At 41.8% G+C, this 26767-nt stretch overlaps 1 protein-coding gene across 1 annotated transcript in view; it reads right to left on the bottom strand.

Moving 5' to 3' along the window:
* LOC115135846 (E3 ubiquitin-protein ligase Siah2-like) overlaps window positions 1-23769 on the bottom strand; it is a 48968-nt gene extending 25199 nt beyond the window's left edge. Inside the window, exon 1 of the mRNA XM_029670978.2 lies at window positions 23232-23769. Within this exon, the coding sequence (XP_029526838.1) occupies window positions 23232-23630 (399 nt within the window). The 5' untranslated portion in view covers window positions 23631-23769. The remainder of the gene's footprint in view (window positions 1-23231) is intronic.
* Window positions 23770-26767: the final 2998 nt, after the last annotated feature.

Here is a 26767-nt window from a genome sequence, read left to right on the forward strand (position 1 = left end):
ATGCTTCTCATGTCAAATGGATTGAGAGGATCGAGTCATTCATCTGAATATTCTCAAGGAGGCAGTAGCTAGCCAGGCTACTTGCACTTGCCATAGACTGTACAGTGCGAGCCACTTTTGAGAAGCAAGCGAGAGGAGAGAGGAAATGCCCAACAGCATGGCTTCTTCTGAAGAAAAAAAAAATCATACCCCCATCCCTGCAGCTTGTTGACAAAACTGGCTGCAGAAGCAAACTATGGGAATACTTTGATTAGAGCAGATGAGGGCCAGCCCACTGAAACAACTCAGCAAAATGTGTTACAAAGCAGTGCAAGGGAGGTTCATTTCCAAAAATGACATGAAAAACGAATTTATATGACATTTGCATTGTAACATTATTCTACTAATTTATTTTTATTTTTTAGAGCCAATGACATGAACATCAGCATGGCATTCATGTGAGCATTATAATAGGATTACACAACCCAAAAAGTAAAGCAATGGTCTACACATCATAGAAATACAATGGATTTTAGACTGCATACTACAATTCCCAGAGTGCATTTCACTCATGGCTCTGCCCAGATGAGCAAATGAATCCTGATATGTATCGAATTACATTTTAAAACAGTTTAGATGTAATTTAAAAAATAATTGCCTGCTCTGGTATTTAATATGGTGTTTAATATTTGCAATAAATGTAATATATTTGTTATTTTATTTGTTTTACAAGTTAAAGATATTGTTAAATGTAAATAAAAAAAAATAAAAAAACAGTAGTTATTCTGTGACTTTAGCTAATATGCCTTCTTTTATTTTTGCCGTGGTATAGTTTCGGTACAGAGTATCATTTCGATATCCCGTATCGTGATACTAAACCCTGATGTCGGTATCGAAGTAAAAAAAATCTGGTATCGTGACAACACTTGTCCAGGTTAGTGTCCCACTCCTTGAAAGTGGTAGCTCTTGCCTTTAGCTCAGTGCAAATGTTGCCTGTAATCCATGGGTTTTGTTTGGGCTATGTACTTATGGTCCCTATGGGGGGGGACGTCGTCGATGCACTTATTAATGAGGCCGGTGACTGATGTGGTAAACTCCATGTTATCGGATGAATCCCAGAACATATTCCAGTCCTGTAGCTTAGCACGCACTTCATCGGACCACTTCCATAATGAGCGCATCACTGGTAATTCAGGGGAGGGGAGAAGCTCCAGGTGGTATCCGATTTTAAGTACCTTGGCATCATACTTGATTCCAACCTCTCTTTTAAAAAGCATGTGAAAAAGGTAATTCAAATAACTAAATTCAATCTAGCTAATTTCCGATTTATACGAAATTGTTTGACTACAGAGGTAGCAAAACTGTACTTCAAATCTATGATACTCCCCCACTTAACATACTGCTTGACTAGTTGGTCCCAAGCTTGCTGTACAACATTAAAACCTATTCAGTCTGTCTACAAACAGGCTCTCAAAGTGCTTGATAGGAAGCCCAATAGCCATCATCATTGTCACATCCTTAGAAAGCATGAGCTCTTGAGTTGGGAAAATCTTGTGCAATACACCGACGCATGTCTTGTATTCAAGATCCTTAATGGCCTGGCTCCCCTCCACTCAATATTTTTGTTAAACATAAAACCCAGACATATGGCAGCAGATCCACAAGGTCTGCCATGAGAGGTGACTGTATAGTTCCCCTAAGGAAAAGCACCTTTAGTAAATCTGCATTCTCTGTGAGAGCTTCCCATGTCTGGAATACACTGCCATCAGACACACATAACTGCACCACATATCACACTTTCACAAAATGCTTGAAGACCTGGCTAAAGGTCAATCAGATTTGTGAACATGGTCCCTAGCTGTGTGTTGCCGCTTTCCATGTTGTCTGTTGTCTGTAGCTTGTGAGGTGTGGAAACACTTTGTTGCTTTTATGAATTTTGTCTTGCTGCTTTTTGTTCTATGTTGCTCTGCCTGTATGCTATGTCTTGCTTGTCCTATGTTGCTATGTCTTGCTTGTTCTATGGTGCTATTGTCTATATTGTAATTGTTTTTAATAACCTGCCCAGGGACTGCGGTTGAAAATTAGCCGGCTGGCTAAAACCGGCACTTTTACTGAAACGTTGATTAATGTGCACTGTCCCTGTAAAAATAAAATAAACTAAACTAAAAAAATAAAAATAAACAAATTCCTGTTTGAGTTTTTGCTTGTAAGCAGGAATCAGGAGGACGGCGAGGGAGAGCCTTGTATGAGTTTGTGTGTGTGGAGTAAAGATGATCTAGAGTCTTGTTACTTCTAGTTGCACATGTGACATGCTGGTAGAAATTAGGTCAAACAAATTTCAGTTTCCCTTAATTAATAATCCCCGGCCACGAAAACTGCCACCTCTGGATGTGCATTTTCTATTTTGCGTATGGCCCTATACAGCTCGTTGAGTGTGTGGTCTTAGTGCCAGCATCGGTTTGTGGTGGTAAATAGACAGCTACGAAAAATACAGATTAAAACTCTTGGTAAATACGGTCTGTAGCTTACCGTGAGGTATTCTAACCCAGGTGACCTTAACATTAGAGATCACACACCAATTGATGTTAACAAAGGGACACACCACTCCCCCTCTCAGCTTACCAGAGGCTGCCATCCGACGTTGACGAGGCATGGAAAAGCAGCTACAGTAGGTGTATATAATCCATGTCCTTGTTCAGCCACGACTCAAAGAAACATAGGACATGACAGTTGTTCAGGTCCCATTGATGAGATAGTCTCAAACGGAGCCCATCCAGTTTGTTCTCTAGTGATTGTACGTTCGACAACAAAACAAGGGCACGGGTGGTCTAGATGCTCGACCACATAGTCTAATCATCACGCCTCTCTTTCGAGTCCCAGGGATAAGGGCCTGGTCCAGGGTAAACATAACATCCAGAGCTGCCAACTCGTTGAAGTAGAAATAATCATCCAAATCAGGGTTAGTGATCGCTGTTCTAATGTCCAGAAGCTGTTTTCGGTCATAGGAAATTATGCCGGAAACATTACGTACAAAAAAAAAAAAACACAATTTAAGAATTGTTCAGGAGCCCATAAGACTGCAGCTATCCACTGCAATGCCATCTTGTATGTGATTTTGCTGGTCTCGTGTTTTGTTTGTCAACATTTTCTTTGCAACTTTAGGTAGAAAACCAATTTCAGAACAATCTAAGATGATGGGTGTCATGGCTTGCTGAAATGACATGGAACGACTCACACACAAACACATGCACGCACACACATATACTGCAACATGGACAAGTGCCACAGATAAGGACGAACTGGATGCCTATTAACCCAAAAGGGACCACAAGCCTCCACTACTGCCAAATTCTGACTGATTAAAGCGTGAGACCAAAGGGAAGGAGGGAGAAGGAGAGAGGGGATAAAGAGTACAACCGGAAAGGAAAGAGAGTGAAAATAACGAGAAAAAGCATGATAGATAGAGAAAATGAAGGGGAAAAAGGCATGATACAATGATAGCGCAGAGAGAGATGGGTTCTCAGTGTTCTTAAACACCCGGCAATTCAATTAAGTGCTGACGGATGAGAGTTTATGGTGCAGTCAAGAGTGACCATCGCTCTGGCTGAGATTAATGACTCCTCACACACAGGAGAGAGGGAGGAGGGGGAGGAGGAGAAGAGAGGAAGGAGAGTGGAAGAGAGAGACAAGTTGAGGGCTGAGAGAGGGAGGAAGAAGAGGGAAAAAGAGGATAGGAAAATATGGAGAAGAGAAGGAGGCGGGGAGGGAGGATAGAGGACGAGGAAGAATTACAAGGAGGAAGAGATAATATGGTCATTGTGATTCAGCAGTATAATAGAAAGGGACAGGGGAGGAGGAGGTAGCCAGGCTGGGGGCTTATAGAGCAGAGAGATCATGTTCTTTTGTTTTCAGGACATTCATTCAAGTACATCCCACCTCCACCAAGCCCAGGCTGCTAACAGCAGCATGATGACAAATGGTTCCAGTAAAATAAATCCCATTCAGGGGCCTGACGAATACACACTGCGTAAACAAAACACCTTCAGTCGTGGCCAAAAGTTTTGAGAATGACACAAATATTAATTTTCACAAAGTCTGCTGCTTCAGTTTGTGTGATGGCAAAATGATATACTCCAGAATGTTATGAAGAGTGATCAGATTGCCATGCAAATGAACTGAATCCCCCCAAAAAATTCCAATGCATTTCAGCCCTGCCAAAAAAGGACCGTCTAACATCATGTCAGTGATTCTCTCGTAAACACAGGTGTGAGTGTTGACAAGGCTGGAGATCACTCTGTCATGCTGATTGAGTTCGAATAACAGACTGGAAGCTTCAAAAGGAAGGTGGTGCATGGAATCATTGTTCTTCCTCTGTCAACCATGGTTACCTGGAAGGAAACATGTGCCCTCCTCTTTGCTTTACACAAAAAGGGCTTCACATGCAAGGATATTTCTGCCAGTAAGATTGCACCAAAATCAACCATTTATCGGACCATCAAGAACTTCAAAGAGAGTGGTTCAATTGTGGTGAAGCAGGCTTCAGGGCGCCCAAGAAAGTCCAGCAAGCGCCAGGACCGTCTTCTAAACTTGATTCAGCTGCGGGATCGGGGCACCACCAGTACAGAGCTTGCTCCGGAATGGCAGCAGGCAGGTGTGAGTGCATCTGCACGCACAGTGAGGAGAAGACTTTTGGAGGATGACCTGGTGTCAAGAAGGGCAGCAAAGAAACCACTTCTCTCCAGGATATTCTGCAAAGGTACAGGGATTGGAATGCTGAGGACTGGGGTAAAGTCATTTTCTCTGATGAATCCCCTTTCCGATTGTTTGGGGCATCAGGATAAAAGCTTGTCCAGAGAAGACAAGGTGAGAGCTACCATCAGTTCTGTGTCATGCCAACAGTAAAGCATCCTGAGACCATTCATGTGTGGGGATGCTTCTCAGCCAAGGTGGACTCACTCACAATTTTGCCTGAATAAAGAATGGTACCAACACATCCTCCGAGAGCAACTTCTCCCAACCATCCAGGAACAGTTTGGTGATGAACAATGCATTTTCCAGCATTATGGAGCACATGCCATAAGGCAAAAGTGATAACTAAGTGGCTCGGGGAACAAAACACCGATATTTTGGGTCCATGGCCAGGAAACTCCCCAGACCTTAATCCCATTGAGAACTTGTGGTCAATCCTCATGAGGCGGGTGGACAAACAAAAACGCACAAATTCGGACAAACTCCAAGCATTGATTATGCAAGAATGGGCTGCCATCTGTCAGGATGTGGCCCAGAAGTTAATTGACAGCATGCCAGGGCGGATTGCAGAGGTCTTGAAAAAGAAGAGTCAACACGGCAAATAGACTCTGTTACAATTTCATGTAATTGTCAATAAAAGCCTTTGACACTTATGAAATGGTTGTAATTATACTTGAAAATAAGAATTTGTTCTTAACTGACTTGCCTAGTTAAATAAAGGTAAAATAAAAATACTTCAGTATACCATAGTAACATCTAACAAAAATATCTAAAGACACTGAACCAGCAAACTGTGTGAAAATGTATATTTGTGTCATTCTCAAAACTTTTGGCCACGACTGTACACTCCCTACCACTGGGGTAGGCAACCCTGTTCCTGGAGTGCTGCAGGTACTACAGGATTGTGTTCCAACTAAGCACCACACCTGATCAGCTGAGCTAATTATTCAGTTCAGTGATTACCTAAATTCAACACACCTGGTCTTCCAGGTAAATTAAATCAAAAACATGAAGTGCCTGCGGCACTCCAGGACCATGGTTGCCTGCCCTACCGTATATACACATCAGTACAATATGTTATTGGGATGGAATGGGATTTTTAGACATACAAGTTCAAAAGATTTATCCAAGGGAAAACATATTACACTACTGGGGCAATCAATACACGCAAACAGACAGGGTTGCAGGGAGGCTGAGATGTTATATGACTCAGGCTAGAGTAGGCTTCTCCAACCCTGTTCCTGGAGAGCTACCGTCCAGTAAGTTTTTGTTCCATCCCTAAACTAGTGCACCCAATTCTAATAATTAGCTGGTTGATAATCTGAATCAGGTTAGTTACAACTGGGGTTGGAGCGAAAACCTACAGGAGGGTAGCTCTCCAGGAACAGGGTTGTAGAGACCTGGGCTAGAGACTCTACCTCAACTATACCCCCAAGTCCTCATCAACACAGAAACACACCTGTCAATCACAGCGCTGACACACACACAGGAGAGCAACACTTCAGAGGGGAGAGGGGATGCTGGATTGTCAGTCTGCCAGCGCTTCTTTGCAAGAACACACGCGCACACACACATCTGGAGACATGAGGGAGACATGAGGAGAATGTGTTCGTGGATAGAATGAGATGAGATTTTCAGGTTGACTGAGTGTGAAATGTAGATGATGGCTTTGAGAAGGAAGGCAGAGGAGAGGCAGGGAAAGACTGAGGAGAGAGAAGAAAAGAGTACTTAAGTGTCTGCTCACAATCCAGTTTCATTAAATCACACACTTAACAAGATAGCAGTGAGATCCTGACAGCTAATGCTAGCTTAATCAAATCCCCATTAGAAACCCCCATGGTGAGACAGCTCATCATACTACATCTTCCCTGCATGAGTTATTATAAACTCACTTTTTATTGGCAATTCCATTTAATTTCCAAATGATGACTGTCATTTAAATTGGTGGTCTAAAAAAAAAGAAGTTCTGGTTCCCTCTAGTAGGAGATTGTGGCGCTATAGACATATTGCTGTAGAGCGCAGCTGATTAACCTCTCTAGGGTATGTCGGACGCTAGCGTGGCCAACATCCAGTGAGATTGCAGAGTGCCAAATTCAAATACAGAAATACTCATTATAATAATTCAGAAAAGATACAACTATTTTACATAGGTTTGAAGATGAACTTCTTGTGTATCCAACCACGGTGTCAGATTTAAAAAATGCTTTACGGCAATTATTTGAGAACATAGCCCAGCAGACAAATCATTACAAACAGTAACCAGACAAGTAGAAGAGTTACACAAGTCAGAAATAGAGATCAAATTAATCACTTACCTTTGATGATCTTCATATGGTTGCACTCAGAAGACATTCATTTATTCAATAAATGTTCCTTTTGTTCGATAAAGTCTCTTTTTTTCCAAAAACCTCCATTTTGTTGGTGTGTTTTCTACAGTAATCCACATGCTCAAATGCAGTCACAACAGGCACACACAAAAATCAAAATTGTATCCGTAAAGGTCGTAGAAACATTTCAAACGATGTTCATAATCAATCCTCAGGTTGTTTTTAGCCTAAATAATCGATAATATTTAAACTGGACAATAATGCTGTCAATATAAAAGGTAAACAAGAAAGGCACTCTCTTGGTCGCACGCATGGGGGAAAAAAATCCTACTTCCTGAATGGATATTTCTCAGGTTTTCGCCTGCCAAATCAGTTCTGTTATACTCAGACACTATTTTAACAGTTTTGGAAACTTTAGAGTGTTTTCTATCCAAATCTACCAATTATATGCATATCCTATCTTCTTTGAGTAGAAGGCAGTTTAATTTGGGAACGCTTTTCATCCAAAATTCCAAATGCTGCCCCCTACCCTAGAGAAGTAAATTCCCTGAAAATCAACCACAACAAACATTGAGCCGTCCTACTTCCTAACACCTCACTTGGCTTTCGACATCCTACATACTTAAAAATGCAAACACAAAAAAACTAATTCATAAATTAATGCAAAATGTATGCAATGATTCACTCAATAAATAGCCCACTCAAATAATCCAAAAACATCCAAAGTGGGGAAGCAGCTGACACTACTGTAAAACACACCAACTGAACAGCCGTTCCATCTACACCACAGCTGAGCTTTACTACCATCCGTCATACATCGGTCCTGCTCATACACACACCTCAGCAGGAGTCCTACTCTATCGATTTTAAAAGGGATAGTTCACCCAAATTACATTTTGATTTATGGACAAGGTTTGACAGCAATCCATGCTTTCATTTACTTCTCTGGCACAGTTTTCAAATGCTAATGTTTTAGTATTTGTGGCACAAATACCATTCAAGTCATGGGACCAACATTAGCATTTTTCGCGCATCAATCCAATAAAAAATAAATAACAATAGAAACTCAATCACATAGATGATTTGAACATGATGTGCGAAAAATTATAATATTGGTCCAATGACTTGATGGGATTTGTGCCACAAATGCTAAACATTAGCAATTGAAAACTGTGCCAGCCACTGCCAGAGAAATTGCCTGGATTGCTGTTATACCTTGTTCATACCTTGACTGCTAACAGAATAAGGAAACCAATGTGTCATTGTATTTCGGGAGAACTATCCCTTTAACGACACCACTGCCTCCTGTGAACACTGACCCATACACTGATGTTAGTGAAACACACACACACACATACACACACACACACACACACACACACACACACACACACACAGTGAGTGCCTGCTCCCTGTGTCTCAGGGAGCAGAGGAGTATGCAAAGCAGATGTCACATTGCCTGCTTCTAAAAATAACATGGGGTCATAGAGGCAGAATGGTAGTGTAGGATCAGTGAGCCCGTCATTAGTGTTAGCATGCAATGGAGCGCAGGAGTGACTAGTCAGGCCAGCACAGCGCTACAGGGCACGCAACCACAAGGGGGATGCTGCAGGGTGGAATGACCAGACTTAATTTGATAGCACCTCATAACCACTCATTCAATACACACCTGACACATCCAATTAAAATGTGTACTGTGTTGGGATAATCAATCAAGAAATATATGAAAGACAAATCTCAACCTGCTAACAGTGTTGCTTCTCCCAAAAAGAGAATGTCCCGACAACACTTGCACCGTGAAATCAGACTATAAACTATTCTCGGTCTCATCACAGATCTCATAAACCGGGTCTAGGTCTGGATCACCCTGCTCTAACTCTCCTGAGTCTAGGGCTAATTGCCTGGAAAGAAATTGAAAAGCAGATATATAATATTGGTGCCGGACAATTGTCCGGGAGAAGAAGAAAAAAATCCCATTACGAAATCATGCTTTTTAGCCTATTAATTGATGGAAATACCAGTCGATGGAAATACATTTGACGGGTCATATATAAATCGGTCTATAGGTTCATTTGCATAATTTAGTGGAATTAAACTGGCGCGTTTTACGTATCTTATTTATCACACGTGTAAGCCTACAGTAAACAGATACATAGCCTTTGAGTGGAAAACAACACAAGAGCTGCTGTTGGTGCTAAAGCATCTTGTGGTGCTTTCAAGACAAATGATTTGACCAAAAATATGGTCAAATCATGTCGTCCGTAATAGGGATGCACGATATATCGGTGAACATATCGGAATCGGACGATATTAACTAAAAATGCCAACATTGGTATCGGCCCGATATCTAGTTTAATGCCGATGTTAAAAACCGATGTCAAAGCTACGTTGAATACCTATATAACGTAGTTACATGACATAATGACGCCATGTAAAATTTTGCACTTCATGTGCAACACAGCATCCCTAACCTAGCCCACAATGTCTGCTGTGTGGATGGAGCAGTCAACAAGTCGGGCAGTCATTTGAAAGAGTAAGAACATTTCAGCGAGACAACTCAAAGGCGAAATCAATTAAAGCCAAGATAATGGAATTCGTTGCTCTTGACAATCAACTGTTTCTTCTGTCGTGGGTGATGTTGGCTTTCGCCGAGTGGTCGAGCACGGGTAACCACAAGCAAGTGAGCTATTTTTCAGATGTTGCCCTACCGGAGTTACACAGTAATAGTGTCACTGCTATTAGCTTCACAACATGCTATGGAACGCCGTTTGGGTCTTTGCGTGTCAAAAAACATACAGTAGCACTGCCAAAGCTGTACAAAAACAGTCTGCAAACAAGCAAAAGTCGGCCACGAACGATGTGTTAACAATACCGCATTGGTAATAAATCATTATTTTTTTCGACCGCAACATCTGTGGTAGCTAGCGAGCACCAATACAACCAGCCTGAAAACAATGACCAGTAGAAACTGCAGTCATTTTCATTATTCTTAGCAATGAATCCTTGTGAGTAGGTATTAGCTAGGTAGCCACTTGTTGTTTGCCTATTGAAATTGAACTTCAGTTCATGAAAATAAATAGCTAGCCAGCTACTTAACCTCTAGCGTCGGGCAATCCCGTATCCGGGAGAGTAATTATAGCCTCAAGCTCATTACCATAACTATTCATAAAAATCGCAAATGAAATGAAAGAAATATATTCACTCACGCCTTTTGTTAACAACACTGTCATCTCAGATTTTCAAAATATGCTTTTCAACCATAGCTATACAAGCATTTGTGTAAGAGTATTGATAGCTAGCATAGCATTAAGCCTTCAGCAGGCAACATTTTCACAAAAACAAGAAAAGCATTAAAATAAAATAATTTACCTTTGAAGAACTTCGGATGTTTTCAATGAGGAGACTCTCAGTTAGATAGCAAATGTTCATTTTTTCCAAAAAGATTATTTGTGTAGGAGAAATCGCTCCGTTTTGTTCATCACGTTTGGCTAAGAAAGAAATCAGAAAATGCAGTCTCTACAACGCCAAACCTTTTACCAAATTAACTCCATAATATTGACAGAAACATGGCAAACGTTGTTTAGAATCAATCCTCAAGGTGTTTTTCACATATCTATTCGACGATAAATCATTCGTGGCAGCTGTGTTATTCTCCTCGAAGCAAACGAAAAATACACGCAGCTAGGGATTACGCAATAATTGCAACGGAGGACACCAAGCGGCCACCTGGTAGATGTAGTCTCTTAAGGTCAACCTTCCAATGATTTGCCTACAAATACGTCACAATGCTGTCGACACCTTGGGGAAACGACAGAAAGTCTAAGCTCATTCGTGACCCATACACAGCCATATAAGGAGACATTGGAACACAGCGCATTCAAAATCTGGGGCACTTCCTGTATGAAATTTCATCTTGGTTTCACCTGTAGCATTAGTTCTGTGGCACTCACAGACAATATCTTTGCAGTTTTGGAAACGTCAGAGTGTTTTCTTTCCAAAGCTGTCAATGATATGCATAGTCGAGCATCTTTTCGTGACAAAATATCTTGTTTAAAACGGGAACGTTTTTTTATCCATAAATTAAAAGAGCGCCCCCTATATCCAAGAAGTTAACCCTGTTGCTAGCTTCATCTGGCTGGTGAGGCTCGACCGAACCGGGTTATGTGTTGTGAAACTAGCCACAATAAGGATTAGACACAAAAGTGGAATTTGCGGCTTGCCTTCAAAATAAAAGTATGTCATTGACAGTAATGGAAATTAATACAAATAGTAGAATTATGCCATACTTTTATTTTGAAGGCTAGCCGCAAAGTCCACTAATACTTAATGTGGCTAACTTCACATAGATGGGTCCGACCACCATTAATCAAAAAAGAAAAAGAACTGTCTTATAAATTAGGGTTATTTTAGATGATGACACCTAGCTAACTATAGCTACTGAAATAGATGTTGTTTTGCTTTGTTTTTGGGGAAGAACATAGCTAGCTCATGGATGAAAACTCTTTTTTATGACCAGCACTGTAGGTGCGCTAGACAACTTTACCAGTATCATAGCATATGTATCGATGAATCGTTGTGACATATGAAATATGAGTTATAGTGTTATCAATGTGTAAAAACTACGTAAAAATGTATGAACAGTTAAATTATGTGATGTGCAATCATATTCAGATCCTGATTTGTCAACAAGCTTATTTGACGTGTATCTTTTTTGACCCATTCCATAGAAATCCCGGTTGAGAACGAAACAATGGAAGAAATGAAAAACAACACAGCAAGTAAGTGAAGGAAATAGGTTTTGATTATGTTTTACTGGTAATGGGGACATACGTAAATGCCAACAAAATAATTTTTGCATCCGTGTGGTGTGTGTAACCTTTATTTAACTACGCAAGTCCGTTAAGAACAAATTTTTCTTTACAATGACGGCCTACCCGGCTGACGCTGGGCCAACTGTGTGCCGCCCTATGGGACTCCCAATCACGGCTGGATGTGATACAGCCTGGATTCTAACCAGGGACTGTAGTGACCACTCTTGCACTGAGATGCAGTGCCTTAGACCGCTGCGTCCATGTGTGTGCGTGTTAAATAGTTAACTGTAATGCTTAAAACGCCGCTAAAAAAAATTCATATCGGTTATCAGTACCGTTTTTTGGGGGGCAAGGAAAATATTGGATATATTGGATATCGGTATTGGCCAAAAACGTCATATCGGTGCATCACTAGTCGGTAATCTTCAGGTCAGGAAGTTAGAGCTCTAGAAAGAGGCTTGAGTTGCCGAGTTGGAATTCCAAGTTAGATGACCGTCCAAAACGATTTTTCCCAATCGAAGTTAGTTTTTTCCCCAGTTCCTAGTGGTCTTTCCTAGTTCCCAGTCGGAAGTCTGAGATTTCCGAGTTCCCAGTTGTTTTGAAGAGGCATAAAACAGCAACGGAAGGCAGGCTTCATCAGCGTCACAACACTTTGCAATGAGCTGAAAAGATATACTTAATTGAATGTTTTAATACATATTATGAGGCATGTCCTTACCTTGCTTCAAAGTAGCCTATTAGTTCCCTTGTCCTCAGATTACTAATTAATTCATTATTATTAATTATGAGATTGGGGATTGGAGGCTTTGCACAAGGTGAGTGAGTGTGTGTCTGGGAGGACATGTGTGTTAGACGGTTTGTGTGTAAGCCTACCTGTTGTGTGTGAGTGAGCGAGAATGAAACATTATTATGGTGCAAATGCCACTCCTAGTATGTATAGGCTAATTAGGTTAGTGTCTGTGGTCCCCTGGCTGCTGCAATCAGGCTCTGCCACTCTGAAATCACTCAGATAAGGGATGTGATTAAAGGGGTGCAGAAAGGATTGGGTATGTGTCTGTTTACTTGTAGCCAATGATAAACCCCATCAGGAAGCCAGGCAGTTGAGTGCAGGCAATGCATAGTGTGTGTAAACAACAACTAACTGCAGAGGAACCGGTCCAGAATAGACGGACTCCTACCCAAAATAAACTGTTAGTCCATGCAGGCAGGAAGGCAGGCCTGGGGCTCCTCATATCCATGTCTAATCCCATTACACAGTGTGGCCGCTGCAGGCCAAATACAGAGACTGTTACAACACTAACACCAGGAGAGAGGGAAGGGCTTGGCTTGAAAAAGTCCTAAAGACATTACAAGTAGTTACATAAAACAGCTCACTGGATAGAGGAGGATGTCCAAAAAGCCTATCAGAGATGTAGCCTAAATATGGAGCTGCTCCTGAGGAAATGGATCTGCATAAAAACACCATATAACACAGTGGAGCAGTGGGCTGCAGCTTTAGAGAAGGTAAACACAGCCATTCTGAGGAACCATTACTGGTAGAACAAGAGCTGTAATGTCTAGGTTTGGATCCTGTGCGGTTGTCTGTCATAGGGATACCTGTCCCCAGTGGAGGTTAGAGAGGGTTAAGGTTTCGACTAGGGCTGGCACAAATAGTGTATAACTGACGGTTATGGATGAAGACTGTTATGAATATAAAATAACCGTCATAATAACAAATAGAAATAGAATGAACAGAACAGGCTTGGAACCTCTGACCCTGGCGATTTGACTGGTAAAATCATGGGTACAATCACAATGGCTGTCTGGTATTGCGAAGCAATCAACTCAAATCTAATTTTATTTGTCACATGCGCCGTGAAATGCTTATTTACAAGCCCTTAACAACGCTGTTTTAAGAAAAAAGGGATAAGAAAAACAAATAATTAAAGAGCAGCAATAAATAACAATAGAGGGGCTATATACAGGGAGTAAAGGTACAGAGTCCACGTGCGGGCGCATCTGTGTCGAGGTAATTGAAGTAATATGTACATGTAGGTAGAGTTATTAAAGTGACTATGCATAGATAATAACAGAGGGTAGCAGCAGGGTAGAAGGAGGGGGGGACAGTGCAAATAGTCTGGGCAGCCATTTGATTAGCTGTTCGGGAGTCTTATGGCTTAGGGGTAGAAGCTGTTTAGAAGGCTCTTGGACCTAGACTTGGCACTCCGGTACCACATGCCGTACGGTAGCAGGGACAACAATCTATGACTAGGGTGGCTGGAGTCTGACAATTGTTAGGGCCTTCCTCTGACACCGCCTGGTGTAGAGGTCCTGGAGGGCAGGAAGCTTGACCCCGGTGATGTACTGGGCCGTACACACTACCCTCTGTAGTGACTTGCAGTCAGAGGCCGAGTAGTTGCCGTATCAGGCAGTGATGCAACCCGTCAGGATGCTTTCGATGGTGCAGCTGTAGAACCTTTTGAGGATCTGAGGACCCATGACAAATATTTTCAGTCTCCTGAGGGGGAATAGGTTAGCTTCAGCGTGTAAATCAGCTAGAAAGATGTGTCGGCATTGAGTAATTGTCTCTCACCCCCAGTTAGGGGGAGTGATGAGCTCTACAGCAGAGTCTCACAACTCAATCGCTGGTTGAAAACTGTTTTCTGCCCCTCCCAAAAGATAGGATTTGTAGATAATTGGCCCTCTTTCTGGGACTCACCCACAAACAGGACCAAGCCTCGCCTGCTGAGGAGTGACGGACTCCATCCTAGCAGGAGGGGTGCTCTCATCTTATCTACCAACATAGACAGGGCTCTAACTCCTCTAGCTCCACAATGAAATAGGGTGCAGGCCAGGCAGCAGGCTGTTAGCCAGCCTGCCAGCTTAGTGGAGTCTGCCACTAGCACAGTCAGTGTAGTCAGCTCAGCTATCCCCATTGAGACCGTGTCTGTGCCTCAACCTAGGTTGGGCAAAACTAAACATGGTAGTGTTCGCCTTAGCAATCTCACTAGGATAAAGACCTCCTCCATTCCTGCCATTATTGAAAGAGATCGTGATACCTCACATCTCAAAATAGGGCTACTTAATGTTAGATCCCTTACTTCAAAGGCAGTTATAGTGAATGAACTAATCACTGATCATAATCTTGATGTGATTGGCCTGACTGAAACATGGCTTAAGCCTGATGAATTTACTGTGTTAACCTCTTCAACCTATGGGGGCGCTATGTCATTATTGGATAAAAAGTTGTGCCCGTTTTAAGCGCAATATTTTGTCACGAAAAGATGCTCGACTATGCATGGAATTGACAGCCTTGGAAAGACAAAACTCTGACGTTTCCAAAACTGCAAAGATATTATCTGTGAGTGCCCCAGAACTAATGCTACAGGCGAAACCAAGATGAAGTTTCATACTGGAAATGCCCCAGATTCTGAGGGCGCTGTGTTCCAATGTCTCCTTATATGTTTAACATTTACATTTAAGTCATTTAGTAGACGCTCTTATCCAGAGCGACTTACAAATTGGTGCTTTCACCTTATGACATCCAGTGGAACAGCCACTTTACAATAGTGCATCTAGGTCTTTTAAGGGGGGGGGGGGGAGGGGGAGAAGGATTACTTTATCCTATCCTAGGTATTCCTTAAAGAGGTGGGGTTTCAGGTGTCTCCGGAAGGTGGTGATTGACTCCGCTGTCCTGGCGTCGTGAGGGAGTTTGTTCCACCATTGGGGGGCCAGAGCAGCGAACAGTTTTGACTGGGCTGAGCGGGAACTGTACTTCCTCAGTGGTAGGGAGGCGAGCAGGCCAGAGGTGGATGAACGCAGTGCCCTTGTTTGGGTGTAGGGCCTGATCAGAGCCTGGAGGTCAATGCGCCAGGAATGAGCCTGCCCTTTGTGTCATTTCTCCAAGGTGTCTGCAGCATTGTGACGTGTTTGTAGGCATATCATTGGAAGATTGACCATAAGAGACTACATTTACCTGGTGTCCCGCCCGGTGTCCTGTGTCAAAATTATTGCGTAATCTGTAGGTCCATGCGCGTTCCATTTCTTCAGAAGAGAAAGTCAACTGCCACGAAGGATTTTATCGTCGATAGATATGTGAAAAACACCTTGAGGATTGATTCTAAACATCGGTTTGCCATGTTTCTGTCGATATTATGGAGTTAATTTGGAAAAAATTTCGCGTTTTTATGACTTTTAATGAATTATTATTTATTTTTTTACCCAAACGTGATGAACAAAACGGAGCGATTAGTCGACATAATATTTTTTGTAAAAACGGAACATTTGCTATCTAACTGAGAGTCTCCTCATTGAAAACATCTGAAGTTCTTCAAAGGTAAATTATTTTATTTGAATCCTTTTCTGGTTTTTGTGAAAATGTTGCATGCTGAAAGACAGGCAAAATCCTATGCTAGGCTATCAATACTGTTACACAAATGCTTGTTTAGCTATGGTTCAAAAGCATATTTTGAAAATCTGAGATGACAGTGTTGTTAACAAAAGGCTAAGCTTGAGAGCAAATAGATTAATTTCATTTCATTTGCGATTTTCATGAATAGTTAACGTTGTGTTATGCTAATGAGCTTGCGGATAGATTTACACAATCCTGGATACAGGTTTTTTTTCGTAGCTAAACGTGATGCAGAAAACGGAGCGATTTGTCCTAAACAAATAATCTTTCAGGAAAAACTGAACATTTGCTATCTGAGAGTCTCCTCATTGAAAACATCCGAAGTTCTTCAAAGGTAAATGATTTTATTTGAATGCTTTCCTGGTTTTTGTGAAAATGTTGCCTGCTGAATGCTAACGCTAAATGCTACGCTAAATGCTACGCTAGCTATCAATACTGTTACACAAATGCTTGTTTTGCAATGGTTGAGAAGCATATTTTGAAAATCTGAGATGACAGTGTTGTTAACAAAAGGCTAAGCTTGAGAGCAAATAGATTCATTTCATTTCATTTGCGATTTTCATGAATAGTTAACGTTGCGTTATGGTAATGAGGCTGTAGTCACGATACCGGATCCGGGATGGCTAAAGTTAAATGAGGCCTCAACTCCTGGTTACACTAGTGACCATATCCCCCATGCATCCCGCATCCCCAAAGGCGGAGGTGTTGCTAACATTTGCGATAGCAAAATTCAATTTACAATAAAAAATTACGTTTTTGTCTTTTGAGCTTCTAGTCATGAAATCTATGCAGCCTACTCAATCACTTTTTATAGCTACTGTTTACAGGCCTCCTGGGCCGTATACAGCATTCCTCATTGAGTTCCTTGAATTCCTATCGGACCTTGTAGTCAAAGCAGATAATATTCTACTTTTTGGTGACTTTAATATTCACATGGAAAAGTCCACAGACCCACTCCAAAAGGCTTTCGGAGCCATCGTCGACTCAGTGGGTGTTGTCCAACATGTCTCTGGACCTACTCACTGTCACAGTCATACTCTGGACCTAGTTTTGTCCCATGGAATAAATGTTATGGATCTTAATGTTTTTCCTCATAGTCATAGACTATCGGACCACCATTTTATTTTATTTATATACCATCATGTTTGCGATTGCAACAAATAATTTGCTCAGACCCCAACCAAGGAGCATCCAAAGTCGTGCTATAAATTCCCAGACAACACAAAAAATCCTTGATGCCCTTCCAGACTCCTTCTGCCTACCCAAGGACAAAAATCAGTTAACCACCTAACTGAGGAACTCAATTTAACCTTGCGCAATACCCTAGATGCAGTTGCACCCCTAAAAACATTTGTCATAAGAAACTAGCTCTCTGGTATACAGAAAATATCCGAGCTCTGAAGCAAGCTTCCAGAAAATTGGAACGGAAATGGCGCCACACCAAACTGGAAGTCTTCCAACTTGCTTGGAAAGACAGTACCGAAGAGCCCTCACTGCTGCTCAATCATCCTATTTTTCCAACTTAATTGAGGAAAAAAGAACAATCCAAAATGTATTTTTGATACTGTCGCAAAGCTAACTAAAAAGCAGCATTCCCCAAGTGAGGATGGCTTTCGTTTCAGCAGTAATAAATTCATGAACTTCTTTGAGGAAAAGATCATGATTATTAGAAAGCAAATTACGGACTCCTCTTTACATCTGCGTATTCCTTCGAAGCTCAGTTGTCCTAAGTCTGCACAACTCTGCCAGGACCTAGGATCAAGAGAGACACTCAAGTGTTTTAGTACTATATCTCTTGACACAATGATGAAAATAATCATGGCCTCTAAACCTTCAAGCTGTATACTGGGCCCTACTCCAACTAAACTACTGAAAGAGCTGCTTCCTGTGCTTGGCCCTCCTATGTTGAACATAATAAACAGCTCTCTATCCACCGGATTAGGTACCAAACTCACTAAAAGTGGCAGTAATAAACCATCTCTTGAAAAAGCCAAACCTTGACCCAGAAAATATAAAAAACTATCGGCCTACATCGAATCTTCCATTCCTCTCAAAACTTTTAGAAAAGGCTGTTGCACAGCAACTCACTGCCTTCCTGAAGACAAACAATGTATACGAAATGCTTCAGTCTGGTATTAGACCCCATCATAGCACTGAGACTGTACTTGTGAAGGTGGTAAATGACCTTTTAATGGCATCAGACCGAGGCTCTGCATCTGTCCTCGTGCTCCTAGACCTTAGTGCTGCTTTTGATACCATCGATCACCACATTCTTTTGGAGAGATTGGAAACCCAAATTGGTCTACACGGACAAGTTCTGGCCTGGTTTAGATCTTATCTGTCGGAAAGATATCAGTTTGTCTCTGTGAATGGTTTGTCCTCTGACAAATCAACTGTAAATGTCGGTGTTCCTCAAGGTTCCGTTTTAGGACCACTATTGTTTTCACTATATAATTTCACCTCTTGGGGATGTCATTCGAACACATAATGTTAACTTTCACTGCTATGCGGTTGACACACAGCTGTACATTTCAATGAAACATGGTGAAGCCCCAAAATTGCCCTCGCTAGAAGCCTGTGTTTCAGACATAAGGAAGTGGATGGCTGCAAACGTTCTACTTTTAAACTCGGACAAAACAGAGATGCTTGTTCTAGGTCCCAAGAAACAAAGAGATCTTCTGTTGAATCTGACAATTAATCTTAATGGTTGTACAGTTGTCTCAAATAAAACTGTGAAGGACCTCGGCGTTACTCTGGACCCTGATCTCTCTTTTGACGAACATATCAAGACTGTTTCAAGGACAGCTTTTTTCCATCTACATAAACATTGCAAAAATCTGAAACTTTCTGTCCAAAAATGATGCAGAAAAATGAATCCATGCTCTTGTCACTTCTAGGTTAGACTACAGCAATGCTCTACTTTCCGGCTACCCGGATAAAGGACTAAATAAACTTCAGTTAGTGCTAAATACGGCTGCTAGAATCCTGACTAGAACCAAAAAAAAAAATCATATTACTCCAGTGCTAGCCTCCCTACACTAGCTTCCTGTCAAGGCAAGGGCTGATTTCAAGGTTTTACTGCTAACCTAAAAAGCATTACATGGGCTTGCTCCTACCCATCTCTCTGATTTGGTCCTGCCGTACATACCTACATGTACGCTACGGTCACAAGACGCAGGCCTCCTAATTGTCCCTAGAATTTCTAAGCAAACAGCTGGAGGCGGGGTTTTCTCCTAGAGAGCTCAATTTTTATGGAATGGTCTACCCATGTGAGAGACGCAAACTCGGTCTCAACCTTTAAGTCTTTACTGAAGACTCACCTCTTCAGTGGGTCATATGATTGAGTGTAGTCTGGCCCAGGAGTGTGAAGGTGAACGGAAAGGCTCTGGAGCAACGAACGGCCCTTGCTGTCTCTGCCTGGCCGGTTCCCCTCTTTCCACTGGGATTCTCTGCCTCTAACCCTATTACAGGGGCTGAGTCACTGGCTTACTGGTGCTCTTTCATGCCGTCCCTAGGAGGGGTGCGTCACTTGAGTGGTTTGAGTCACTGATGTGATCTTCCTGTCTGGGTTGGTGCCCCCCTTGGGTTGTGCCGTGTCGGAGATCTTTGTGGGCTATAGTCGACCTTGTCTCAGGATGGTAAGTTGGTGGTTGAAGATATCCCTCTAGTGGTGTGGGGGCTGTGCTTTGGCAAAGTGGGTGGGGTTATATCCTTCCTGTTTGGCCCTGTCCGGGGGTATCATCGGATGGGGCCACAGTGTCTCCTGACCCCTCCTGTCTCAGCCTTCAGTATTTATGCTGCAGTAGTTTTTGTATCGGGGGGATAGGGTCAGTTTGTTATATCTGGAGTACTTCTCCTTTCTTATCCGGTGTCCTGTGTGAATTTAAGTATGCTCTCTCTAATTCTCTCTTTCTCTCGGATGAGGACCTGAGCCCTAGGACCGTGCCTCAGGACTACCTGGCATGATGACTCCTTGCTGTCCCCAGTCCACCTGGCCATGCTGCTGCTCCAATTTCAACTGTTCTGCCTGCGGCTATGGAATCCTGACCTGTTCACCGGACGTGCTACCTGTCCCAGACCTATTATTTGACCATGCTGGTCATTTATAAACATTTGAACATCTTGGCCATGTTCTGTTATAATCTCCACCCGGCACAGCCAGAAGAGGACTGGCCACCCCTCATAGCCTGGTTCCTCTCTAGGTTTCTTCCTAGGTTTTGGCCTTTCTAGGAAGTTTTTCCTAGTCACCGTGCTTCTACACATGCATTGCTTGCTGTTTGGGGTTTTAGGCTGGGTTTCTGTACAGCACTTTGAGATATCAGCTGATGTACGAAGGGCTATATAAATCAACTGGATTTGATTTGGTTTGTTGTGCCTGTCTTGGTGTGCTTGAACCATGTTAGTTCGTTGGTGATGTGGACGCCAAGGAACTTGAAACTCTCAACCTGCTCCACTACAGCCCTGTCGATGAGAATGGGGGCATGCTCGGTCCTCTTTTCCTTTAGTACACAATCATCTCCTTTGTCTTGATCAAGTTTAGGGAGAAGTTGTTTTCCTTGCACCACATGGTCAGGTCTCTGACCTCCTCCCTATAGGCTGTCTCATTGCTGTCAATGATCAGGCCTAGCACTGTTGTGTCATCGGCAAACTTGATGATGTTGGAGTGTCGTGCCTGGCTGTGCAGTATTGAGTGAACAGGGAGTACAAGAGGGGACTGAGCACACACCCCTGAGGGGCCCCCATGTTGAGGATCAGCATGGCCAATGTGTTACCTACCCTTACCACCTGGGGGCAGACCGTCAGGAAGTCCAGGATCCAGTTGCAGAGGGAGGTGTTTCGTCTCAGGGTCCTTAGCTCATCTGGTAGGCTTGTGTCACTGGTCAGCTCTCGGCTGTGCTTCCCTTTGTAGTCTGTAATAGTTTGCAAGCCCTGCCACATCCGACAAGCATCAGAACCGGTGTAGTAGGATTCAATCTTAGTCCTGTATTGCCGCTTTGCCTGTTTGATGGTTCGTTGGAGGGCATAGCAGGATTTCTTATAAGCTTCCGGGTTAGAGTCCCGCTCCTTGAAAGTGGCAGCTCTACCCTTTAGCTCAGTGTGAATGTTGCCTGTAATCCATGGCTTCTGGTTGGTGGTGTACTCCTCAATGCCATCGGAAGAATCCCGGAACATTTTCCAGTCTGTGCTTGCAAAACAGTCCTGTAGTTTAGCATCTGCTTCATTTGATCACTTTTTTATAGACCGAGTCACTGGTGCTTCCTGCTTTAATAATTTCCATGGTAATGTACAATGTTCATTCAAAAGATGTTGATGTGGCTCAAGCAATGGAATCTATTCTTTGGTTGATTAAACTAAACTGACATTACAATCACAGCACATATTTTAGCACATATTTTACTTCCTGCTTCCGGCCGCCAGTCCACCCATTATGCAAATATTTACATGGATGGGGATGCTCGTTTTATTCATTCCATTTCTATGGCAGCACATGCAGTCATTTTTTTTTCTTCTATTCGAATAGTATTGGCTTTCCAATTATCGTCGTCCAAAACTCCATGACTGTCACAGCCTTAGTTTCTATGTTGGTACTACTGAGAAATTAAGATTGTTTCACTGATTACTGGTAGGCAGGGATCCACACATCCCTCAAACGTTAGTCTCTGCAGGCCTGGGTGCTGCGCCAGAAGCCTTAGCACCCCACTGAAAACACCTGAGGACAAATAACTGCCTGTATATCCATCCACCACATTACTGCCCCAGCCCTTCGCCTCTTTATACCCCCTTCTCGCTCTTCTTCTCTCTCTGGCACAGCCTTTAGCCTCTCCCAGAGAAAGAGGATGAAGCAGGGATCATCTTTGACAGGATTGTAGCACCACAGAGCGTGGATACAACTTGAATGCCTCCGTAATGCAATCAGAGCACCATTACAGAGCAGGAGCGACTACTTGCCTGACTGACAGAGAGAGGAGATACAAGAGCTGCTGTGTGTTTCACACTACTATAAAGAAGAGAGCTTGACTGAATGGGTTCAAGCAAGCATGAATGAGAGTAGTGAGAGCCAATGTAATTGTACACATGAAACCTGCTCTGTTTAGAATGTGGGAATCCAAAGGGTGCATCAATGTGTATGTAGGCATCTGATCTGTGTGTGTATTGTGAGGCTGTCGTCACCATGTAAAGTGTGCAATCGTCAGGGTGTGTTTGTTTGTATGGGTTTATGTTGCTGTTTTTCACACAGATAAGTTTACCTCAATCACTCCACTCAGTGACCTCTGACCCTCAGGACCCTGGGATATTGAGCAATAAGTGTGATGACATCTGCACCATTGAACGTCTTGATTTGATCATACAAGACAGTGTGAATGATTAAGATGATTTACAGAATGCGCTGTGGGTGATTCACTCAAAGTCAATGACAACATATTTGGCCCTTATGACAACACAACATACTTTATCTGACCATAACGTTAGTTCAGACAAAGGTTTCTTGCACTTTGCCAGGCATTATTGAATGTTGTGGTCGGTTCAATTCTGATCTTCTCTGATAATTACATGACAAGTGACTAACCATGATGACAACACAATATTGATCTTAACTAGCTGCTTCACTGTTGCAGTTAAGAATATGCACCTGTAGTGACCCATGTGTGGCTACAACTACTAAACCTTATCTGCTTAGTTCGAATACACTGTCTGTTTCGGATTAATGTATAGCGAAGTACACAAGTACAATATACCAGAAGAGAACTGATGGGACAGACACGACAGCCTAGTGATTTACAAACATGCATCATCATCCCAACAGCAACATGTTTTGATCTCAGGACGAGAGCGCACGAGGTGCTCGCACACCTACTTGTCAAAGTGTGCGCGAGCTAAGTAGCTAGGCTAGCTACTACATGGCAATAAGTACAACACGCTAGCTAGTCATGTAACTGCATATTTCGGCTTCAACACATGTCCGTCTTTATTTACCTTACAAGGAAACGGTAGAGTAGAAGCAACTTTTTCCATAGCCAAGTTCCTGATACTCGGGGTGAGAGGGCCGCGACAAGTCGGACAACAACTCAGCTTTTGACGACATTGGTTGCAAACAAGATGTCCGGCCTGGCATTGCAGAATCGGTGGCAGAACGTAGTCAAAACAAACCGGGCACTCGAACAAGGCTGTAAGTTCAGCAGATTGTCCATGTAGCGATGCTGAGGGCAAGGCAACAGCAGCGACAGGTAGAGCCGAGCCAGACCCGGCCACAGCTCCTACTCCAGCGGCTGCAGCTGAGGCAGCAGCTCCCCCCGAACCGCCGTGCTTTCCTCCGCCTGCTTTCCCGGAACCGAGTCCTCCGCCCCCACCGCCCGCAGAGGACGGGCGGCTCATATCGATTAGTTCAGTTCTTTAGGATAAACCCAGCGCGGAGTCTGAACCCCAGATTCCTGTTTACGCACTCCTCTGAGTGGCATTCAGACTACGCTCCAAGAAATCTCCAAGCCCCCGGGGACAGAACATGGTGTCTGAGTTTGACAGAAAGCAGAAAGTCCATTGGAGAGCATGGTTTGGACTGACAGCTTCTGCACCAATTAGAAAGTGAGCCTGGGTGGTTACGTAATGCGCACTGTGCACACAACAGACATGTTGACATGTAGTCACAGACAGAGCCTAAACCGTAATAAGCGAGAATTGTTTGCTGTTAAAGACGATGTGATACCCTCTATATGCAATATTCCAGTCAAGGAAAAAGTAACATACCTTGGGATTACCATATCTAAGGATCAACAGGAAAGATGCTCGTTAAATGTTATACCTATTATTGAAAAAAAACAAAAAGAAGTTGAACCATTGGTTGCAGAAGGATTTATCCTTGGAAGGTCGAGTATTGCTTTCTAAAGCTGAAGGTATCTCCAAGACTTACTTATGCAGCCTTATGCATCCCTTTATCTTGACAACAAAATAGGTAAAGCAGTTGACCAGGTGCTTTTCAACTTCATCTGGAAAAATCATACACATTATATTAGGAAATCTGTCATTATGAACTCATATGAATATGGTGGCCTCAATTTTTTTTTCTATTTTGAATAACACTTTTAAGATAAGCTGGGCTAAACATTTTTTAAAGAATCCAACTTCAATTTGGAATTTCATCCCTCATTATATCTTCTCCCGTTTTGGTGGCCTCAATTTTATGTTACTTTGTAACTATAACATTGATAAGATTCCTGCAAAATTATATGCTTTTCATAGACAAGTATTCATAGAGTGGTCGTTATTATATAAACATAATTTTTCCCCGTGTAGCTATTTCATTTGGAACAATAAGGACATTTTGTATAGAAACAAGTCTTTATTTTTTAAGAATGTGTTCAATAATCATATCTGCTGGTGAGTCAACGTTTTAATGCAGAAGGATTGTTAATAAATTATTATCAAATCAAATGTATTTATATAGCCCTTCGTACATCAGCTGATATCTCAAAGTGCTGTACAGAAACCCAGCCTAAACCCCAAACAGCAAGCAATGCAGGTGTAGAAGCACGGTGGCTAGGAAAAACTCCCTAGAAAGGCCAAAACCTAGGAAGAAACCTAGAGAGGAACCAGGCTATGAGGGGTGGCCAGTCCTCTTATGGCTGTGCCGGGTGGAGATTATAACAGAACATGGCCAAGATGTTCAAATGTTCATAAATGACCAGCATGGTCAAATAATAATCATCACAGGCAGAGCAATATCCCTGTGACACCTAGAGAGTTCGCCATAGTCTTTGATGCTATTCCATCTGGAACTCTCATGTTATTTAGAGTTGTAAGCTAGACCTCACCTTCTTGACCTATCCTCGCTTAATCCAGTGGACTCTCCAATAGGGAAAATATGTTTCTCCTTGCTACCTCAGAACAGCAGATCTATACGTGCTTTATTTAAAAGGGATATTGTATCCATTCCTTATGTCACAAGTTACTGGAATACATTGGTCACTAATATCTGTTGGGAAAAAGTCTGGTTATTACCAAACAAATACTTGCTTGTTAACAAGGTCAAATAGGTCTCTTTCAGAATGATCCATAAGTATTACCCTGCGAACCTGAAGAAACTCAAAAAAGACATTAACATTGATTGTACTTTTTGTGTTGAGCATCCAGAAACAGTTTTGCATTTATTTTGGCATTGTCTACTTGTAAAACAATTGTGGAAAGATATTCACAGTTTTATAACTGTTAATATTCTTGATGACTTTTGTTTTCTTTATGGGAGAATGTGCTGCTCGGTTTCCATAACTATAATAAAGACAAAGAAAAACAATTTTACCTCATAAATCTAATTATGCTAAAATGTCATATTCATAAATGTAAATTCACTAATAAAAAAAACTCTTCCGTGTTTTCTATAAGGAATTTGAGCAGTACATTAAGACCATTCTACATTCTTCTAATAAGAAAGCTGTTAAAACAATCACATTTTACATTTACATTTAAGTCATTTAGCAGACGACAATCAATATGTGTGTTTGTATAATCTGTCATTTGTTGTACCCCATTTGTTGTACCCCCTAGCATATGTTATCATTGTCTATTTATGTACTTTTTGTATGTATACAGACTTTTCTACATTGGTAATAAAATATATATATATATATATATATATTATATTTTTATTTTTTTAAATAGTGACAAATAGAACATTTATTTTTATTTTTTTATTAAACAGAAACATGCTAAACACAAAAAACAGAACAGCCAGAGGGATTCCACAAAGAAGTCAGAAAGAGAAAAAAATACAAATCCACATTATATCAATTCAAATACAGACATGGAGCGAAGACATTTTGTTTTGTATAAGTTTGAATGATTTTAAATAGTTTTCCAAGTCTGATAAAAAAATAAAATAGTATTTTTCTTCATAAATGTTGATTTGTGTATATAAAATAAAGAGATTTATGACATACTCACGTTCAATTGTAGAATCAGTATAGTAAAATATGTCCAACTTAGATATTTCAATGGTTGTATGCATTTTGTTGCCAAGATTTAATTTTACATGATTTCAGAACACTTCACTATGTAAACAATGACAGAATAAGTGTTCAATAGATTCAGTTTCTAGTTCACAAAAACTGCATTCACTGGTAACATCAGGTATATATTTAGAAATCAAGCTATTACACGGATAGAATCTATGGATAATCTTAGATGAGATCTCCTTTAATTTATTGGTCACCATAAATTTGTGTGGTGTGAGCCAAGCACGGCGCCAGTTTACATCAAACGATGAAGCCCAACAAAATATCACAGAAGGAATAGACTTCCTGTAGAAAATATCCCTTAATTGTAAGGGGTGCGTACTGGCGGCAAAGAAGTCAGACGCAGGAGAGCAAAAACTGTGTTTCCAACGGCGCAATTTAATAATAAAAACCCACCGGAAACCAGAACAATCAATAAATGGGTACAAAACCCGCCGCACACCAGACATAACGTGCACAAGCACTTACAATAAACAATACCGGACAAGGACATGGGGGGAACAGAGG

The sequence above is a fragment of the Oncorhynchus nerka genome, linkage group LG10 (assembly GCF_034236695.1).
Source record: "Oncorhynchus nerka isolate Pitt River linkage group LG10, Oner_Uvic_2.0, whole genome shotgun sequence".
Lineage (NCBI taxonomy): Eukaryota > Metazoa > Chordata > Actinopteri > Salmoniformes > Salmonidae > Oncorhynchus > Oncorhynchus nerka.